At 34.7% G+C, this 22,923-nt stretch overlaps 1 protein-coding gene across 1 annotated transcript; it reads left to right on the top strand.

The window, feature by feature from the left end:
* Positions 1–1,737: 1,737 nt before the first annotated feature.
* Positions 1,738–6,631, top strand: LOC140440232 (uncharacterized). Its single transcript, XM_072530589.1, has 2 exons — positions 1,738–2,122; positions 4,288–6,631. The coding sequence occupies exons 1-2, from the start codon at positions 1,888–1,890 to the stop codon at positions 6,363–6,365; spliced, it is 2,313 nt and encodes a 770-aa protein (XP_072386690.1). The 5' UTR covers positions 1,738–1,887; the 3' UTR covers positions 6,366–6,631.
* The last annotated feature ends 16,292 nt before the right edge of the window (positions 6,632–22,923 follow it).

Below are 22,923 nucleotides of genomic sequence, written 5' to 3'. Positions count from 1 at the left end.
GTAAAGGAATAAATATTGATGGTGAGATGCTTAGTCATCTACGATTCACAGATGATATTGTGATGATTTCAGATGACCTAAAGGCTGCCAGTGATATGTTGAATGAACTCAGCGATGCAGCACGTAAAGTAGGTCTAAATATTAACTACCAAAAGACAAAAATGATGACTAATTTAGTTCCGAGCCATCCTTTAAGGGTAGAAGACGTCGAAATTGAAATTGTTGACAGCTACATATACCTTGGACATACGGTAAAAATTAGCAGAGATAATCAAACTGCTGAGTTGCTAAGAAGAATAACACTGGGATGGGCAGCATATGGAAGACTGCGTGATATTTTTAAAGGTGATATACCTATCAGCTTAAAAAGAAGAGCCTTTAATCAGTGTGTCCTGCCTGTCCTTACATATGGCGCAGAGACACTTACCCTAACAAGGACATCTACACGAAAACAACAAGTGATGCAACGTAGAATGGAAAGATCATTGTTAGGCATAACGTTGCGAGATAGGGTAAGAAACGAAGAAATCCGTAGAAAAAGTGGTGTAGAAGACATTATAAAACACATAGCCAAAATTAAATGGAGATGGGCAGGATACGTCGCTAGAATGAAGTATAACAGGTGGACCAAAAAAATCTTGGAGTGGAGACCGAGAGCGGATAGACGAAACCCGGGAAGACCACCCACAAGATGGACTGACGACATAAAGAGGATTTGTACCACCTGGATTGCAGCAGCGCAAGATAGATCTGAATGGAGGTTTTTCGAGGAGGCCTATGTTCAGCAGTGGATGACTATGGGCTGATGATGATGAGTATATTCATTTATATAAATAGTTTTGCCTATCATGATTACTGACTGAAGTTCAATAAGAGAGAAAGCTTGGGAATCTTTCTCTGGTAAATTAAACTTAAGTTTTGTTATACTTCTTTAACCACATATTACTACTGTGCTTTTAAAAAGGCAATCGATCATTTCCATTATATTGATAACTTAAACTTTCCGTTGATATAAAGCCTGTGGGATTTACCGTAAAAACATATATGTCATCAGTCGCTTGCTTTAAAAGTTTGTTTACGTACCGGCATTCCACATATCATTGTTTTGTTTTGTTTTTCAGCGGATTACTTTCCGCAACTTCTTGCAATTGCGCGATCATCGGTAATGCCTTTTTCTTTTTATATTTGGCTATATTTAATAGTCTTGGCATTTCGAAATTTACTATATTTTCCATTTAAAACATACTTTTTGAATTTTACCGCCTACAATTCAGAGCATACTTTTTGAATTTGCGTCTAAAATTCAGAACGTACTTTTTGAATTTGCCGCCAAATGTTTTAGTTTCAGCCCGTCCGCATTTGGCGCTAGAAACTATCCCAAATATTTCTGTGGGACTCACCCCTTAGCTACCTTACTAGTTTCGGAACCATTGAGCAGTGAACAACACAGTTTAATGCTAAAAAATTCTTTAGTAACAATATACTGTGTTTATATTTTATATTTCTTGGTTTGACGCTTAAACATTAAATTAGGCCGTTTTTCACATTTGATTCCAGCGAAGCCTCAAATTAACTGTCAATTAAGTTTCACAGAACGAAATCTTGCCTCGGCAGTGTTGACACATGGTACAATGTGTATTCATTGTACCATGGTACGAAACAATGAGGTATATTATATGTATTTTATTAGAGTAGGGAATTCTCGAGTAGAAGAATTCATATTCTTTATCTATGAAGAATTCCATACTCTAAGATTATACGTCATTGGTACGAAAATTCAATTTAATTTAACCTAAATGTTTTTAAAGTAATTTCACTTTTTGGGTGTAAAATTATTATTGGAAATTCCAATTCCAATTTGGAATACATCAAATCAATTGTAATCAAATGGAAGTTAAACAAGAAATTAGCGAGGAAACATGTAAAATAGAAATAGAGAATAATGACTTCGATTATGCTGTTTTGGACGGCTTTAAATGTGAAATTCAGGGAGAATCCGATATTCAAAGTACTCATGACACATATGATTCTTTAGTTTTAAAGAAATGTTCCATAAATACTGAAATAGAACAACATGAAAAATTATATAACCCATTTGAAGAAAATCTAAAAACTGAAAAAGGTTAGTAACAAAATATTTAAGTCTTCCCATATTTAGAAGTAGTATAAATAGGAATAACTTTTTCACAATATTATTGGTTTTTTGTTGTTGATATGCTTGTATTGAATGTGGTGAAGTAGGCATTAACAGACAATAGGGCTGACTATTATAGATATAGAAGACAGAAACACAGGTTTCTAAAACATTGCTTACAATTTAATTAAAAGAATGTGGTTTAACCCTTAGTTGACAAACGGTACTTTTAAAGTACCACTTTTTTAAAAATATGTTTAAAGCATGTTTTTCCTGTAGGTACTTTCAAGTACATTTTAGAGAATAATGTTCGTTAATTTCAATCAATCAGTAACATTGTTTTAGCACGAAAACAATGACCATATTAGCACACAACCCAACTGCAGCATTACAATTTGTTACCTGTAACATGTGTGCCAATAAATTAGAAATTAATATCCAATCTGAGTATAACTGGTTATAAAATACTAGACTATGCATTTGACTACAAACTTAAGTATTACTCTTGATAAATAGTTACTGGTTTTTAAGAAAAATGCTACTTTTTACCCCTTTCTTCTTTTATATGGAAAAAATAATAGAATGAGCTAGAAAAATACCTTTAAATGATGCGAAATTATTAACCGTTGTTGATAATTTCTTGCTTGAGATTATACTGGATGATCTAAGCTTGCAAACTGACGAAGAATCTGATAATTACGGTGAGGCATTAAATAATTCTAACAATGCTGTACCAGAAAATCCAAGTACACTAGAAGTAGAAGATCTTCCTCAATCCGTGGAAAATGGTATACAAGAAGATATTGAAATAAATTTAATGGATGAAATTAGCTTGAGTTAGCAGAATGAGACAATTATATCATTCTTGTAACAGGTTATGGACTAGTGAGATGCTGTAAGAAATGTTGGTATAGACTATTTTGGGGATTACTAGACATGTTATTCGTTAATGCTTATATAATATTCTGCGACATAAGAAAAAGGCAATTTCCTGTAGATTTCTGAAGAGGAGTTGCTTTGACTAGAAGTGGTCTGATGGCTCACAAATCCCAGAAAACTTCATCAAAATGACGAAGATAAAATAGTAATATCTACCCTGAAAACCGAAGAAGAGAAACAAATTATTCAGTCCCATTTCCAAATAGAGGCTCCCACTGAGTAAAATCTGAGCAAAGAGGCAGATGTAAGGTATGCAGCAGCCAAGGTGTTCAATTGTGACCTCATTTAACATGTTTCACTGTTAAATTTATTCCATGTTCGAATGAAAAGAAGAATTGTTTCAGTATATATCATAGTGTGAAATGTTGATGTAATTTTTTACAAAAATGTCAATAAAAATCATATTTTTCATTAGGTACTTAATAACTTACTACTTATACTAAATTACTCTATACAGCCTGTAGGTACTTTAAAGTACTACATCTGTTTTTTTGTGTTACAGGTTTTGAAAAGTTTTGAAAAAGTTATACTTATTTTTGAATATACTTTTAAAAAAATTTCAACAAAAAAATCCAATAAAACATTTTTCTCATTTGGTCCTGGTGATGACAGCCTCAAATTATCTGTCACTGTCAATTAAGTTTCACAGAACAAAATATTGAGTTGGCAGTGTTGCCATGTCCTTATAATGTATATGTTACCTTATAAGGCTTCAAATACAAAGAGAGAAAGCTTTTAAAAAGTACATTTATAGGACATTTTTCACATTTGGTCCTAGTGAAGATAGCCTCTAATGAGTTTCGACAGAACAAAATATTGGTAATTGGCAGTGTTGAAATTTACATTAGAAATGAAACATTATGCAATCAAAAGCAATAAGATATTTAAAAATTAATAGCTTAGAATTACCAAAAAAGAAAAAGTAAATAGTTTTAAAACAGTCTTTAAAAGTAAGTAGTAAAATGTCAGTATAAATAATAAACTTAAAAAGATGTCTGTTGCAATCTGGCAACTGGTGGTTTGAGGGTTCTGACTCTGACTCTCTTGCCAAATCTATCAGCTTACATATCAAAGCCAATTGCCAAAAAAAATTTCTCATAATTAAGTGCAATTAATATCAAAAGAAACAAAGATTAAAAAAATGTTTGATTAATTGCAATAATTTTCCCTTATACTCAAATATTTATATTATACTTAGTTGGTTTGTATTTTAGGTTATCTCCAAGATGAAAACAAAATGGAAATTATGGAGAAACTCATCCAAGATTCATCTTACGAAGAAAATGTTATGAGTCGACATACTGAGGGAAAAATACTAATTAAAAATATGAAAAATGTGACTGGAAAAAGAATTTATAAATGTAAAATTTGTTTAAAGCAGGTTTCTCACAAATGTTTTTTGAAAATGCATATGAGAGTACATACTGGGGTAAAACCATACAAGTGTGAGATTTGTTTTAAGGATTTTGCTCAAATAACTACTTTGAAAAATCATTTAAGAACTCACACTGGAGAAAAACTCCATAAGTGTGAAATTTGTTTTAAGCAGTTTATTAGAGCAAGTTCTCTGACAATACATTTGAGAGTGCACACTGGGGAAAAACCTTTCAATTGTGAAACTTGTTTAAAACAGTTTACTTATGCAAATAATTTTAAAGAACATTTGAGAACTCACACTGGAGAAAAACCTTACAAGTGTGAATTTTGTTTTAAGCAGTTTATTAGAGCAAGTTCTTTGACAGTACATTTGAGAGTGCACACCAGAGAAAAACCTCACAAGTGTGAAATCTGTTTTAAGCAGTTTACAACATCAAGTAATTTGAAATATCATTTGAGAGTGCACACTGGAGAAAAACCTCACAAGTGTGAAATTTGTTTTAAGCAGTTTACAACACCAAGTAATTTGAAATATCATTTGAGAGTGCACACTGGAGAAAAACCTCACAAGCGTGAGATTTGTTTTAAGCAGTTTACTCGAAAAGGTCATTTAACTGAACACATGAAAGTTCACACTGAAGAAAAACCTCACAAGTGTGAAATTTGTTTTAAACAGTTTAGTAAAGCAGGTAATTTGAATGTACATTTGAGAGTGCATACTGGGGAAAAGCCTTACAAGTGTGAAACTTGTTTAAAGCAGTGTATTAATTCAAGTAATTTAAAAAAACATTTGAGGACTCATGTAGGAGAAAAACCTTACAAGTGTGAAACTTGTTTAAAACAGTTTACTTCTGCAAGTTATTTGAAAATACATTTAAGAATGCACACTGGAGAAAAACTTCATAAGTGTGAAATTTGTTTTAAGCAATTTAGTGAAGCTGGTACATTGAAAACACATTTAAGAATACACACTGGAAAAAAACCGTACAAGTGTGAAACTTGTTTAAAACAGTTTACTTATGCAAGTCATTTGAAAGAACATTCGAGAACTCACACTGGAGAAAAACCTTATAAGTGTGAAACTTGTTTAAAACAGTTCACTACTGCAAGTGATTTGAAGGTACATTTGAGAACTCATACTGGAGAAAAACCTTACAAGTGTGAGATTTGTTTGAAGCAGTTTTCTCAACTAAATACTTTGAAAACTCATTTAAGAACTCACACTAGAGAAAAACCTCATAAGTGTGAAATTTGTTTTGAGCAATTTAGTGAAGCATTTAATTTGAAAAGACATTTAAGAATACACACTGGAGAAAAACCTTATAAGTGTGAGATTTGTCTTAACCAGTTTTCTGAACTAAATACTTTGAAAATTCATTTAAGAACGCACACTGGAGAAAAACCTCATAAGTGTGAAATTTGTTTTAAGCAGTTTTCTCAACTAAATACTTTGAAAAATCATTTAAGAACGCACACTGGAGAAAAACCTCATAAGTGTGAAATTTGTTTTGAGCAATTTAGTTTAGCATTTACTTTGAAAAGACATTTAAGAATACACACTGGAGAAAAACCTTACAAGTGTGAAATTTGTTTAAAACAGTTTAGTTATACAAATAATTTAAAAGAACATTTGAGAACGCACACTGGAGAAAAACCTTATAAGTGTGAAACTTGTTTAAAACAGTTTATTACTGCACGTGATTTGAAGATACATTTGAGAACTCATACTGGAGAAAAACCTTACAAGTGTGAGATTTGTTTGAAGCAGTTTTCTCAACTAAATACTTTGAAAAAACATTTAAAAACACACACTGGAGAAAAACCTCATAAGTGTGAAATTTGTTTTAAGCAGTTTACTACAGCACATAATTTGAAAAGACATTTGAGAGTGCATACTGGAGAAAAGCAAGTGTAAAACTTGTTTAAAACAGTGTATTACCGCAAGTAATTTTAAAAACATTTACTGTACGTGGGAAGCATACTATCCTAAGTCACATTTTCATAATTTTACAGGAGGAGTACTTACTTAAACATTATATATGTTTGTTCGGAAAACGATAAGTAATTAATAATTGTAGCGGAAACTATTGTCGATATTTAAAAATAGTATTATATATAGTTTACTGTAGTATTATGAAAGTGTAATAAGGGTTTAAAGATAATAAAAGAATTGACTTAAGATATATTACTTTTAAATTATAAAATTCGTTATATTTACAATTCAAGTATACTAAGTCCGCATAAATTGGATATCTAAATAAAAAACTTTTCAATATTTCCTTATTTATTTTATTTAGTTATAACTGTCGTAATTTTGAATTTTTGTTAAGTGATTTCACACGAATTGATTTTCTTCCCCCTGGATTTATTTATTTAGCGTATGGCTCAATACATGGAGTAAATACAGTAATAATTGTAAAAACCGTAAGTACATAATTCAAAAATACAAATATAAGATTATATAAAAACGAACATAGACAAAATACAGATAAAATATAAGATAATACAAACAGATAAGGTTATATCTTTAAGTCAAGTTGAGCTATCCATTCAAGGCTTGCAGGTGTAGTTTTGAAAAAGTCTTTAGGGTCCCCTGGATATGCCCTCAATTCACATGTCTCCACTATGTGTTGGATGGTTTGATTTGGAGCTCCACAGTCGCAGCTGGAGGTAGGCTGTTTTCCACATTTATGTAGGTTGTGTGCGCATACTGCATGTCCCGTTCTAATTCGGTTTAGGCTCTTCCATATGTTTCGTGGCTGGTCGAAGCCATCAGGCTTTTGAACTCGGTCAATAAGGTTGGATACTTCAGGTGGGGCTTCCTCAGTCCACAGCGTGCGCCATCTGGAGGTAACATTGAAATCAACAGCTGTTAGCTGTTGGGCTGTTCTTATGGGTGGTTTTCTGGATGGGAGTCGGTTTGCTGCTAAACTCGGGATGTCTTCATGGATTGGTAGTTGCAAGTTGCTATTTACTTTCGAATACTCCGTTATCAAGGCCTTTTGTCTTCGTAGAATATGGCTAAGGATCGGAAGCCAATATAGTGGAGTAGTCTTGATGCAGCCGCTAATAATTCTCATTGCTATATTAAGCTGCGTATCAACTAATTTCACATGACGACTATTTAGCCAGACCCGTGCACAGTACTCTGCCACAGAATAAACCAAACTTAGCACATATGTTCGTAGTGTGTCCGCAGATGCGCCCCAGTTGGTACCACAAAGATTCTGAATAAGATTATTTCTACTACTTATTTTTTGTGCAGTTATTTGTAGATGTTTTTTAAACGAGAGAGTCCTGCCCAAGGTAACCCCCAGATATTTTGGGTAGGGTTGGTAGGGTAGTGCTACATTTCTCATTTTGACCTCTAATTTTTGGTTTGTCTGTTTGTTATTGAGGTGAAAACAGCTAAGTTGGGTATCAGGCGCCATTTTGTGAAATATTCATATAGTTTGTTGAGGTCGTTTGTCAGCACGTTTTGAGTAATTTCAAACTGTTTGTGTTGTACTGCTATTGCTAGGTCGTCAGCGTAGCCAAACTATCTTCCATCCGGGTTCGAGTGGGATATTTTCAAGAATTTGTGGGCCTATTCGGTTTAGGATAAGTCGTTCCAGCAGTTTATAGCAGCAACTGAGAAGTGCAATAAGACGGTAGCTTTCAACTTTATCGTGGGGTTTATTGGGTTTTAATACAACAATTATTTTGCTCTTTTTAAAAGATTTTGGTATGTTTCCAGTTCTAAGGATCAGTGAATAGAACGCAGCCAACCATTTTCTTGTCCTTTGACCGCATTGTAGTAGGAACTCAGGATGTATCCCATTAAAACCAGGTGCCTTGCCAGTTTTCATGTCTCGGAGGGTTGATGTTATTTCTTCGTTGGTGAATTCGTGGGAGAACCTTGGATTATGTCCAGCTGTTTGACGTAAGTTGTTGAGTTCCTTTTTTATATATTTTGTATGTTCTTTGTCACGTGGAGCCCTAGATAGGGTCACTATTCTGCTAGCTATTTAGTCGGGGGACAAAAAGTGGGGTTTTCTAACGGGCGGGGCACTTCCCCCTAGCTTTCTAAGTAGGTTCCAAGATTGTCTGCTCGATCTTTTAAAGTCAATTTTCTCCGTTGTTTTTATCCATTTATCTCTCCGGGCTTCATTTAATGTTTGCAATAGGTCGTTAGCTACATCTGTGTCACCATTCTCTATATAGTCATTGTAGAGTTCTTCACATTCATTATTCCAGCCTGGGATATACTCTTTGCGGTAACCTCTTGGTATACACTTTTTTGCAGTTGATATCACTGAACCTACAAATCTATCGTAGCTTTCCGGTGTGGCTGGAACCCACCTTATAACTTTATCAAGTTCAATAGAGAATTTTTGCCAGTCTGCCTTCTGAAAATTCCATCTTGGTCTGGGAGTGGATCGGACTATCGGGACCTGGATACCTACTTCATATATTATTGGGCGATGTTGGCTGTGTGAGAAATTCTTCAGGACTTTTCTTGTTATATTGACAAGTTGATTTTGAGAGTTTTGGGTTGAGAAACAGAGGTCTGGGTTGTATTCCTTTCTCCACGCTGCGGATCTAAATGTTCTGTCTTTTGCATTAAATATTAGACCAAGGTTGTTTTCTTCTGCCCACTCTACAACTGCTTCGCCGTTCTGGTCATTGCTGTGATATTTCCACATCGTATGGTGGCTATTAAAATCTCCCATATAAACTGCCGGATGGCAAAGATGAGGCAATACTTCTGGAGGCCACTGGGTTTATGGGGGCTTGTATATATTAGCAATTGTAAGTTCTTCGATTATTACTGTAATGATTTGAATGTTTTCATTGGTACCGATGTCCACCAGATGGGCATTTTCTATGTTGCTGTGGATGTATGTTATACAGCCGTATATATGGTGATATGTTACACCAAGAATTTCATATCCTGGTACTTTGCTCCTACGTTTTAGATCAGTTTCATCACCTACATGAGTTTCTTGAATGGTAGCCACGTCAATGTTATTTTCTAGCAGGATTTTAGATAGTACCTCACATTTTGATCAACTAAGCGCCTAGTTTTTGTAACTGTTTCCATGTATATCGATGACTAGGAGATCTTTAAGAGATAGACTAGTCGCCAACTATCGCGCTAGCTCATTTAGCATTACCCAGGGTGCACGTTTAAAATTATTTTACGGACGCGAGCTAGATTACACCCCTACTGATAATAAATAAGATTATCCACGTTCGTATTATATAAACAATTCTAATAATGATGACTGCACATCTGATTGATAAGATATTTTAATAGGGTTCCCACAGAAGACGTGCTTAATTCTCGAAATCATCAAAATGACCAATTCAGCAATTCACCGTATCTAATTTCTTAAACACATTATTTCAGTGAGTCGTTAACGAATATAAACATTAAAAAAATCAATTACAATTCGTTTTTTGTGAACGGTGGTAAAATACTAAAACACTTTGTGTTTTATTTAATGGCTGTGTTTGATTTAAAATGCCGAAAATAAATTGCAAATTCACAAGCGAACTTGAAAAAGATTATCCTTTTATAAAAAAGCTTTGTAGTGACAATAGCAGGGCGAAATGCCAGCAATGTTTTTCAGAATTTTCAATTGCACACGGTGGGCGAGCAGAAATTAAAGATAACTTAAATTGGGCAAAACACAAGACTGGTGTAACGGCGATTGCAAGTACCTACTTCTTTTATCAAATTTTTTTAAAACATAATGATCCCATTTAAAAAAACAATTTAATTATTGCAGCTAAAGAGGCCACATTCGCTTATCACACGGCAATACGTGATATAAGCTTCAAAACATCTGATTGTACGTCGAAATTTATTTCAAAATTTTTTGAATCAAAATTTGGGGGAACCAAATGTGAAGCGATCATTTTAAATATGTTGGCACCTTTGTCTTTGTCAGAGTTACACACCGACTTACAGAAGGCTTTTTTCGTAAGTGTTACTAACGACACCTCAAATAAAAAGCACATCAAACTGGCACCGATTATTGTTAGATACTTTTTACCATTAGAAGGTGTACATGTGAAACTATTGAATTTTGAGTCCGTTCAGGGTGAGACATCGGAAATATTGACTCAAAATATAATTTCAACATTACGTCGTCATAACATTACAAAAAAAGTAGCTGCATTTTGTGGCGACAATTGTAATACAAATTTTGGAGGTGTGCATAGAAGAGAAGAAAATAATGTTCACAGATGACTTAAACAAGAACTCGGTGTAGATATTGTAGGAATTGGATGGGGCGCACATATTGTACACAATGCACTTCAAAATGCTGTGGATGGTTTACCAATCGAAATTGAAGCACTAGTTGACAAAATATAAACATTTTCATATCTACACAGTTCGAGTAATTCAGTTAAAGGAATTCTGTGAATGTGTAGATGTGGAATATAAAAACCTAATTCAACATGGAAGTACCAGATTTCTTTCTCTTTTGCCGGCAATTTGTGCTACCAGGTTGGTCAAATAGGTTAGGTTAGGTTAGGTCTATCGTATCTCTCAGTTTACGAAAGAAGTCATCAACGAATATTATATTCATTTTTTGGGCTCGAGCCGTATTCATTACTTGAGCTTTTCGCCTAGCTACGTCTGGATGGCTGCACAAGAATTACTTAAGGCATATTCTACCAGCTTTATTTGACTCTTTAGAAAACGGATTTGGTATATGATTTGTTGTAGCGTAAGAAAACACACTTTTCATTAGAATCTTGCTTGTAATAGGCATACCTACTTCAACTAATGTGTAAATTCTTTCGACAAGATCATTTTCTTGTGTTGCAGATAACACCGGTGATATTCCAAGCTTTCTTACGGGATTATGTGTTCTGTAATAAAGACCAAGCATTGAGCAAGGAATGTTATAATGCTTGGCAGCCCCTTTGATTGGCATTCCGTTCGCTATGACCAGGGAAGTAGGTACGGTGCCTTAAATTAGTACCTACAGAAGAAGACGAGGATATATCCACACAAAGATGTCCAGGATGCCGAGAGGTCAAATCATCAAGAAGCTGGCGGTGCAAGAGCAGGACGCCGAAGAAGAAAGAAGGCTAAAATGAATGAAATGAATGACATGTAAATTTTTTATTAGGCAATAAACGTTTTTATTTTTATTTTTTATTTTTATTTTTTTATTATAATCGCTTCGATTTGCAGCGCCGAGCGTAGATCTTCTTCTGATCACTCAGCTCGTTTTCTTGGCATGCTGCAAGAGAGTTTAATATTTAGTCCCTAATGACGTTCAGAAAAAAATCCGTAAGTTAAAATTTCATTTGAAATAATTCATCCAACTCATAAAATAATAACCACTGGAGTGTACTGACCTAAACTTAATTCCAAAATCCAAAAAGTCAACGGGAAAAGTAGGTTTATTAAAAACGAGGACACGAAAAACAAATAGCAAGCTTCTACATCTGATGGATACCATAGACTAAAACCGTCGAATAGAAAACACGTTGCTGATAGACAAAGACTGTTGCCACCTTAGTTGCAGCGTCGATACTATCTGTAGCAACAGTGGCAATATTTAGCCCAGCTACCTTATTTTGAGAACGAATTCCGAAGTGGAGATTCAAACGTCAATAAACTTATTTTAACCTTTAACTGTGGCTTATTCCCATTAAAATAGTAATTAGATCTTATCTCTGTCGTTGGTCCGGTTGGTGTTTCTCTTCTTCTTCTTTCTTTTTAATGACTGCTCGGATGTAATTTTGAACACTATTCCATCCCTCCGTACTTCCCGTCACCTTCACGATCATCTCTCTTACAGTCACAAGGTTCATACCTATTTCTTTATACATTCTGTTTCTCTCCACTGTACAACTATTACACTTCAGCATTGTGTGAGTAACAATGTCGGAATATTCGCAGTATAGGCATTTATCTGTATCTGTCTTTCTGAACCTATGAAGATACGCCCTAAAACAGACAATCTACCTAGTCCCTTAGTCTCGGGATCAGCGTCTTGGTCCACTGGGCAACATCTTCCTTGTTATTCCACTCTTCTTGCCATCTTTCCATTGATCTTTCCCTTTCTTCTTTTTTTATATCTGTTGTCAAATACTCTCTTCTCTCATATAGATTTTCCTACTGCTAACATATGCAGAGGAACACAACCTGTAATAGCCCACAAGGCCGCCGCAGATACAGTCCTCTAGGCGCATGCTACTCGCAACAGACTCGTTCTAATTTTGTCATGAGCCTAATATTAGGTATCTATATCTAAATATAATCAAAAATTTATTTATATGCCTGGGGGGGGGGGGATGGGTTAACTGCCCAAAACCCCTCCCTGAGTGCGCCACAGTGTCATTAAGTAATGACCCTTTTCCGTTTAGATACTGCTTAGTACAATCTAATAAATAAAGTAAAAATTATGTATCCAATCTCCAGAAGTCGTAAACGCAATCAATTAGGGCGCGTACCGTAAAACTAATACATCAATTGTAAACAGTCACCACTTGATGTACACTTAAAAATTGTACTACGCATTTAACTTGAGATTGTTAAAAAAATAAGCCAATTTTTAAAATTGCGTTTCGCAATACGAAGAGCGACTTTTCAGTTTTTTCGTATACTACTAGCTACTTTTCAATTTCTCGTCCTTTGGAACGTAGTGGAGATGTATATCTTTCGTACATCGAGCAGAATATTGTGGCACTGAACAATATCTATTACTTTTCTTCTTATCGCTCATTATTTTTAAAATTTGATGAAATTTATACCAGTTAGTACTCACTATCTAGGTGGCGCTCTAACTTTTTTAGGTTAGAATGAAGGTAGGTACCTATATAAGTAGGGTAAAAAATAATACACAAGATAAATGTAAAGTCTTTTAAATAATCACTTTATATCACTTACAATTATGACTAGAACAGAGAATATTACATTTTAATAAATAAATACCCATCTAATTGCCTTAAAACTAATACGGAATTTTTTAAGAATCTCGCCGATCAAAAGGCCAAAGAGATCGTTAATATTTTATATACAATTGTTTTACAGTGAAAAATTTCTGGTATGGAATTTTTGTACAATATGCTTACATTATTTAATACAACTTATAGTTGGCAAAAAGCATTTTTGCATGCAATACAAATGTAACATAGTAACGTTTTTGTCCCAGTATTTTTATTTTTCTTTATTTAGTGTCCTTAAAAATTTTAATTGACGCAATCTGAAGTTATTGTTTTGTATTTACTTAAGCATATAAATTTATCGCTTCTCCCAGCTAACTAAAGATATCTCATACGATAATGGATGTTTCTTTCTATGCTATAGGGGAAGGTGTCCTAAAATGAAATGCCGATACTTATTTCAAAAGTACTGGCACCATCTAGTGAACAGGTACGGTTTTATGTGGCAAAGAGCAACCGAATTACATGTTGGCACTCCATTTGATTTGTAACTATGATACATCAAAGTTAACCTCAAAAAATTATTTTTACTGGTGTAAAAGTTTTAATGTAATCTGCTGCAAATTAGTTTTTACTGAAAATTACTATTTGTTGTAAAGTGAAACCAACGCTAGGAAATAAGTGAAAGTATATACTACAGTTGCACATACCGGAATTGTCGTTGAATGTCAGATAAAATAATTCGGTAAGAATAAAGAACCACGTGTTGTGGCTGATAAAACGACATAGCTATTCAAGAAGGCAAAAACTATCATTTTAGTTTTTTTTGGTCACATTATGGTGGCTAAACGCAAGAAAACATCAACCAGACAATCGTGGGATAAGGCAGCAATGCAAAATGCTATTGAGGCTGTAAAAAGTGGTCGAATGTGATGGTTAAAAGCAAGCAAACTCTTCAATGTCCCCCAAGCGACGTTAAGAAGAAGAGTAAATGACATAAACAAAAGAGTCAAACGGTTGCGCAAAAATTTTAGGACGTTTTGCAACCACGTTGATGAAGAAAAAGAATTTGTTGAGCACATACTGTTATTAGAGTCTAAAATGTTTGGGATAGCTACTACAGACATAAAAAATGTCACTAAGATTGTCACTAAAAATGGCATTTTACATGGATTTAAAGATCGCAGCACTGGACTCCTCTAGGGTTGTTCGGACACCATCGCCGTCAATGCCAGAGATGTACCTGCTAAAAAAAAACACCCTCCTCAGCGGTGAATTACCGGCCGGATCACCCTGATTGGGACGCAACATCGGCACGGGATTCACCCGATCTTTCATTCACGCACAATTCTCACGCATTCTAGCACTTTCTCACTACGACTGAATTCTTCTCTCCCTCTATTCCTCCCTATTCATGTTAAATCTCAGCCTTTCTCATTCTGCCTTATTTTCTTGCTTGGTCCTGTGCACCCTGCCTACCTTCGGGTCGCCTTTCTTCTTGTTCATTTCTTTCCAATGTTTTCCTCACATATCTCTGAACTGCTCTCCACTGATCTGACGACCTAAGCATCTTCTCCACCAGTTCCGTGACTGATTGCACCCTACTTCCTAGCTCTCTCTCTCAACTATCCATCTATCGCATACCAATAGAGTGTGTGAGACAGTGTCCGATATTTCACAATACAGGCATTTGTCATTTTCTGCCTTTTCAAATCTGTAAACGTATGCCCTGAAGCAACCATGTCCTGTGAGCATCTGCATCAGGAAATAATCCAAACGCCGGTGCCCGCAATCCATCCATCTTCTCAGATTAGGAATCAACGACTTCATCCACTGCGCCACCCTTCTCATCTCATTCCATTCCTGTTGCCACACCATTATGGACCTTTCCCTTTCTTCTTTTTTTAAACGTTCTGTTGCTATGTCTTCATTTCTTCTCTCGTATATTTTTCCTCTTTCCTTCACTAGCACGTGCATCGGAATCGGAATACACCCAGTGATAACTCCTAACGCCTCGGCAGAGACTATTCTGTATGCACACGCCACCCTCAATAGACTCTTCCTATCTGCTCGGGTCAGCTGTTTTCTGTACGCCTTTGTTAAAACTGCAGAACTCCAGACAGGCGCAGCGTAGAGGGCGATCAATTGCACAACAGAATGAAGGGTCCTCCTCCTCTCAGTTATGGGTCCTCGGTTGTTGGGAATGATCCCTCCCAATGCGGCGGATATCAGAGCAGCTCTTTGAGTCACCGCTTTTAAGTGCTACATGCTCCCCCCACTTTCCGTTTTGACTCAGAGTCACCCCTAAATACCTCACGCATTTCTTTGGAACCACTCTCTTTCCTGCACATTCAAATGTTATCCCTTTCCTTTTCCTTGGTCCCTTGAGAATTATAGCCTCGGTCTTACCCGCAGCCAGTTCTAGCTCATGCATTTTCATCCATTCCTCAACTTGGTTGCATGTACGCTGTGCACCAAAGATAAGGTCCTCACTGTCCCGCGCCACTATGGATGGCATATAGGATGATAGCGGACGATAATGGATGACAGCTAGGACTACAAAGTTCCCTATGACTTCTACTATCGATACTTTAAAGAAAACTTCAACTATAGGTTTGGCTAACCTCGGTCAGATACGTGCAAAATATGTGATGTCTTAGATAACAAACTCAAAGATGTGACCCTCGAAGAAAAAGAACGAAAAGTTTTAGCAGCGGAAAACAAGTTGCATGAAATTAAGGCAGATTTGTTTTTCAAGGAGCTGAAGGAGAAAACTACATTGTGCAAGCGTAGCGACGAAGTGGAGGTTGTGACCTTTCACTTCCAACACAATCTTCCACTTCCAAAAATTCCTGCTGGGGAAGCTTTGTACAAACGCCAGTTTTGGACATACAACTTCTGCGTCCATTCTAGTAAATAAGTAATATACTCCCTAAAAATGTTAAAGTTTTATACCTTTTCTCAGATCACGCAGCTGCGCAAAACAAAAACTTAGTAATGATTCAGTTTCAGTATTTGCTGGTGAGAACTAGGTCTATTGACAAGATAGAGCACCGCTTTTCTAAGCTAGGATATAGCTTTCTTCACTGTGATCGCTGCTTTGGAGTTATTGAGAAGTTTTTAAGGAAGAAAGACTACGTTTTTAGCCCCCAACAATATGCTGATTTAGGTAAACAATCATCCAAATAGTTTATTTCTATTCTGGTAAAACAAAATATGATCCTGAACTTTAGTGGTCACTATGAAGGACATTTTAAAAAAGTTATCTCAGATGCAGAAAAGCAAAGATTCCAGATTTCCAAATACCGAATTTTCCAGTGCAGCAATTACCATTTAGATGGTATTAAAGTCAAGAAGTCCCAACTGGCCTTCCGAGTTTTCACTTGTTGGAAATCTTGAGAAACCTTGACAACGACCCCTTAGGTTCTTTTGATATATCTGTCTATTGCAATCCTATACCTGTCAAAAAAGCCAAATATGCAGATGTAATGCAGTTGGCAACACGATTCGTTCCTATGGACCAAATGGCATTTTACACCCGTCTCACAAGTGATGCAGCCACGGCAGAGAACCAGAAAACCGAATCATCTGGAACAGATGATGACGACGAGGTAGATGAATAGGATGTGTTTGCCCGTGTTAATGTTTGATTTTTTTTTCTGAATGCTATTTTTTTGACACCAACCTGTTTCTTTTTACAGATTTTTTCATATTTGTGTAGTAGGAAAACCACAGTCGTTTGATTGTTGTAACCGAATAAAAGAGTTTTTGTTGGGAATTTGTTTTTTTTTTCTTAAAAATAATGGTAAAGAAGCATTATTCCACGTGTTTGGTGCAAGAAAGATGCAGGTCCAACTTTTTTTCTTATTTTTTCAAAAATTATCTACGTGAAAATAGTGTCAGGTATTGACTAAATCTGTTTGTCATCGATTGATATTATGTCTTTCGGGTTAAAATAAAAACTTTTATTAAAAAACTGATTTTTTCAATTTGTCAACAATTACCAAATATGGAGCTGCATCCTTCTTACAGCAAACTCCTCAATTTATGGTTTGATCTCCTAAATTTTTCAGCTTAAAAAGTTATTTCTTCTTTTTGCTTTAATCTTTTTATCTCTATTTTTGAGTTGCCTTGTATGTATTTTTAAGCCTTTTAAGGTTTTGGTAAATTCTAAACTCCACATTTTTATATTGATATAGTTTCAGTCTAGTTTCCAATATAGAAGTAGCAGGAGGTATAGCTGCATAGGTACTGGGGCAACTGATCTAATCTTTCTTTAATTTTTTATTATGTTTAGGAAATCATCTTCTAATATTTTTCTATTATATTTTAAGGAACGAGTGATGTTAATGGTCTAAAGAGTCACTGCATTCTAGTGCGAGTTATTAATTTCATGAACTGTTTCAGGTACTTTCACGTATTTGTCTTGTTAGGTTAGGTTAGGTTTAGCTCAGCCAATTCAGTTCTGTTCAGCTCTGTTTAGTGATAAACTGATATTTAGTTAGTACTACAAAGCTCACTGAAGATCGTCTGATAAGATGGAAAACTTTCGTTTTGAACGATTTCAACAATCGTAATCCATTTGGATTTTTAGTTTAATGTTTTATCAAATCTATCCAATCACTGGAAGTTTTTACTTTATTGTAAAGTTTTTTGCTTTAAACTCCTCTAGTTGGTCTAACGTTTCGGTTAGCTACTTATCGTATTAGGTTATGTATCGTATTACAAAGTTTCCTTTTTTTTGTGAATATCATAGAATGGTTTCTTTTGTTGAAGATCCGATCTTCGGAAAACTTAATATTGTTTGTATATAATATAGTATTTGTTCCGATACGTCTGTTGATAGTTTTATCTTCATTTACGTTTTGTTGACATTTGACACATTTGTTCAATGTTACATAAGAGATTTTCAATATCCGCCCTCAACACATCTTGAAAGAATTTCTGTTAGTTGTTTCAGATTCCTTAACAGTGAAGAGTAAGCATCTAACTCGTTTTATTTTGATTTCTACAGATATTTTGTAGTGGTACGTTTTCAAATGTTAGTTAATTTGCCGAACACAACTTGTCAAATTTGTCATTTGCCATTTGTCACTTATCACTCAATTAAAAAAAGGTACTTACATAGCTTTGGTAGCAAAGGTACTTACATTAGCCAAAAAAAGGTACTTACATACAAACTTTTTTACATTTGAAGGTGTTACCCAAGGATAATTTTATATTTTTTAATTAATTTTAGTTACTCATAGTAATTTTGATCAGCAAGATATTATTTTAAAGTGAATGGCTTGTTATACATTTTCTCAAAAAATTAAATGTACATCAATTGTAACGATAACACTGTTTTATAAAATATGTAAATACATATAATTACAATTAATTTATTTTATATCTTAGGAATAATAAATTTGTAGGAAAAATATGTATAAAATGACATAGGCGGGTTATTTTGACTTTGGCGGCCTTTAACACGGAACTGGCAGTTACACTACACGGCCATATCGGCACTCTATAATCTGTCAAAATTTGAACGCGTCCAAATCATTGTCTTGGTGTCATGGCCGATGACCATCGAGTTAGAATCTATGGAGAAGCTATGAGCATATTAACGTGTGTATTAAAAACGGCGTAGGTAGGCGTGGCTAACGATGATACCAATATGGCGGTGGGATAATGGCCGGACTCAATAATATTAAAACTACTATAAAAATATGACTAGTTATTCAGAAGATTTAATCATAATCTAAAAAAGTGCAATGCATTTTTAATAAACTATGATTTATTTATCCCGCGGTAAACACTAAAAACACGATATATTATACATAAAGATAAATGAATACAGTCAAATACTATTAATTTATTCTCTGAAGTACGGGCCATTACTTTGTTTACATATTTCTATTCGCTCCGTGCGTGACCATGGTAGCGGTACTTTGAAACGATGCCAGCGTGCGTAGCGGCGAAATATGACAAAATTGGACCTACCTTTTTACGCATAAATTTTATCAAAAATGTGAGCAAATACTTATTGCGTATTTAATTGTGCTAATAATAGCAAAAATAGTAAGTGTAGTTTTTATAGGTTCCCAAAGATTACATATAAATTAGAGAAAAGAAAAAGATGGATCCGTGCTATTAATATGAAAAAGTAAATATCACATAACTTAATTTTTATGCAATTGAAATAGAAAAAATTTAAATAATTTACCTTAAATGATATTTTATAAGGCTTCAAGCTAACTACAGAGTGCCTGATGACTTTAGCTTTTATATCATAACTTTTACTATTACTTTTTTATACATATATGCTCTTTCACGTGAAAAACTTGATTTGCCAGTACTAGATTTTTTCCTTTCTTTTCCGTTTATGGTTGAAAAGATATATTATGATGAATTTTGAGAAACCCAGTTTTTAATACTACGTTTATTTTGTACATAAACTGAAAAAATATAATTAAAAAGTTAATTATTATTAATTGTCAATTTTGCATGTATTTAAAAATGTCAAAGATATGTCATATGTTTAACCTGAAAATTGGTAGGTCCAAAACTGTCAGATGAAGGCGGTAGGTGTCGCGTCTGTCACGCACGGAGCGAATACTAACCTGTTGAACGTTATTCCTGAAGAACGTTATTCCGTTATTGCTTCTGCTACTGCAACTACGTTGAGAACAAGAAACCATTATTATGCACTCACAATATATTATTACAGTTTCTATAAAAGTATTATAAAACTAAAAATATTCGAAAAACAACAAACGTAAACAAACATATACGATATGTCAAAAGTGTCAAAACAATCTTAACAATATGGCCGAAGCGAGGTCGTTTTAGTCACGTGATGCCCTCTCCATAGATTCTAACTCGATGGCGATGACAAGTTTTCACACGTTATTAGTTTTTTTCATACTGACAAAGTTTTTGTTCAAATGGTCAATTTTTGTTATTTATTCATTTATTTAGCATTAGTTTCATTCTCCAAACATTTATCTTCAAATTAAATAACTTATTTTTAGAAAAAAAAGCTCTACGTATAATTATTTACAAATTTTATTGTTTTAAAACGGTCTACAGACAAAACGTTGTGTTATGTAGTTATGTATTTTTTTCCAGATACCAAAATACCACGCTATTATAAACGAACAACTGATCGGCAATCTTGGAGTATGAAGTCAATGAAAATGAGCAGGTTATTGGCCTTAAAACATTTAGTGTTCCTTAAGCAACTCTTCGCAGGCATCTTTTAGGCACTAATAAAACTTTGAAGTCAAATTCAAAAGGTCTTGGTTATTGGAAAGCTTCTTTTTCATCTGATATTGAAAGGCAATTAGTTGAGCATATACAATTTCTTGAAAGTCATTTGAAAATTAGCTTTTCAGATGGCCGAAAAGAACAGTTTCGCTCATGAATTTAACATCCAAAGCAAAAAGCGGAAGAAGGCTAGTTGGAGTGATTTCTAAGACGTAATAAAGATATATCTTTGCGCAAACCAGAAGCCACTTCAGCAGCTCGCGGTCAAGCTTTCAATATGCCGCAAGTTCAAAAGTTTTATCAGTTTTACGGAAACTTACGCACTCTATTATTAATTCTGATGAATATGGGCTATCTACAGTACAAAAACCTAAAAAGATTATAGATATCAAGAGAAGAAAGCAAGTTGGAGTTATAATTAGTCTGGAGCGTAGAGTAAACACAACTAGAAAAAAAAAAAAATAAAAAATGAACTTTACAGCAGTTTAGGTGTAGTTCAAGAATCTGGCTGGATGACCACCGAAATATTTATGAAATGGATAAAAAAGCATTTCCAAAGTTTTGTAACAGCAGAGATTGACGATAAAGTAATTATAATTATCGAGGCGAGTCATAAAAGCATTAAAACTATGGAATATGCAAAAGAAAATGGTATTTATGTTATTTGTCTACCTCCACATTGCACTCATCGTATGCAATTGCCTGATGTGTACTTTTTTTGGCATTTGAAGACCTGTTAGAACCAAGAAATTGCTAAACGGCTGAAGGCACGTTCTGGACATGTTGTTACGCATCTTCAGACCACCGGCTTGTCCAACGAAGCATACGGCAAGACAGCTATGCTGCAAAATGCATGTCACAGATTCAAAAGCACTAGTATATGCGAGTCTGGTGAAAGCAGTCATACCGCTGGAAGACAACTCCAATGAATATCCTCCGCAGCCTGCAACAGTAATGAGCTCTTTAGAGTCTGAACGGGTTTTGACACAACGCAGAGGATTCAGTTCCCGTGACAAATAAGTCTCAGCGTGCGTCCATAACCAGGCGCCGACCCTCGCTCGGTCCATGGGATGGTATCATTTAATCGATTTTCGGTTAAATAAATGCATTTCTTTAAATGCGAGCGTTCACCGTCAGTGCTACGCTCTAGGCGAGGAGACGGTGCGATGGTCTCCGTTATAAACGCACCCTCAGGTCTCTGTGGCTGCTGTGTGACGTCTCGTTCAGCCATGGTACGATATCTAAAGAAAATAGTGCAGTCGAAATAATAGCACTTACCGACCTACAAGCTAGCTAAAACTTCATCTCAGGTTCCAACAATAAACTCAGGTCTAGAAGTTGTTTTAACTGCTGCTGCTAATAATGAACGTCCATCGTCTTCTGCTCTTGCTGTTCCTAATGAGCTGCTTTCTTCAGTAACAAAAGGATGTTTTATTAGTGGCCAAGGAAAACGTAAACCAAAAATTCGACAGAACTTATTGGTGTTGACCCCAAAGCTCCCCAATAAAGAAAAAATGCAAAAAATTATTGGAAAAAAAATGACGAGGCAGACGATTTTCCTAATATTTCTCATGACAATGAAGAGGACTATGCATGCATTTACTGTAACGACCTTTATTCAAGATTTAAGCCCGAAGAAGACTGGTTGCGGTGGTTACGATGTTCGCTTTTGGCTCACGCGTTTTGCGCTGATGTTCCAATGAGAACTAAACTTTTGATTAGCAAATTATGCCAATAATTTTAAAGCTATTATATGTATGTCATTTTGTCTATCAGCAATATGTCATTTTGTCCGAAGCAAATCAACAAAATGGATTATGATTATGAGTTAAATATGTTATGTTGTTTTTTTTTCTATGCATTTTTTGCTAAAAATGCTTACTAGTTTCAATAATTTATGGACCAAAGATGATTGATATAAGTTCTAAATGTGCTATGAACTACCAATAAGAAGTTATGATACAAAAGATAACTATATGTCATTTTCTCCACATTTCCCCTAATTAGTAGGTATAATATATTTTTCTTTATTTTATTTAATTATTATCAAAATTCTGGTACAATTAGAGAGTTGTGTTTAACTATGATATCAAGTTTTTAAGGTAATGACATTCTTATATTCTTATATTTTAAAGCATCATTCTTACAAAGGTATTCTTATATTTTAAAAAAATTAATACGTTTGTTACGGAATGCTCAGCTTGCAAGTATTGTCGCTAAAGCCACAAGGCCACTTTGAACATGCCATAGGTTTTGTGATGAAATATAGGAAATCTAAACCTGAAATGATTAGTTGGACATAGTTGCAAAATGTGTAAAGACCTGCT

Source organism: Diabrotica undecimpunctata, chromosome 4 (assembly GCF_040954645.1).
Source record: "Diabrotica undecimpunctata isolate CICGRU chromosome 4, icDiaUnde3, whole genome shotgun sequence".
NCBI lineage: Eukaryota > Metazoa > Arthropoda > Insecta > Coleoptera > Chrysomelidae > Diabrotica > Diabrotica undecimpunctata.
Note: the sequence above shows the minus strand (reverse complement) of the source record. Positions and strands in the feature narration are given on the sequence as shown.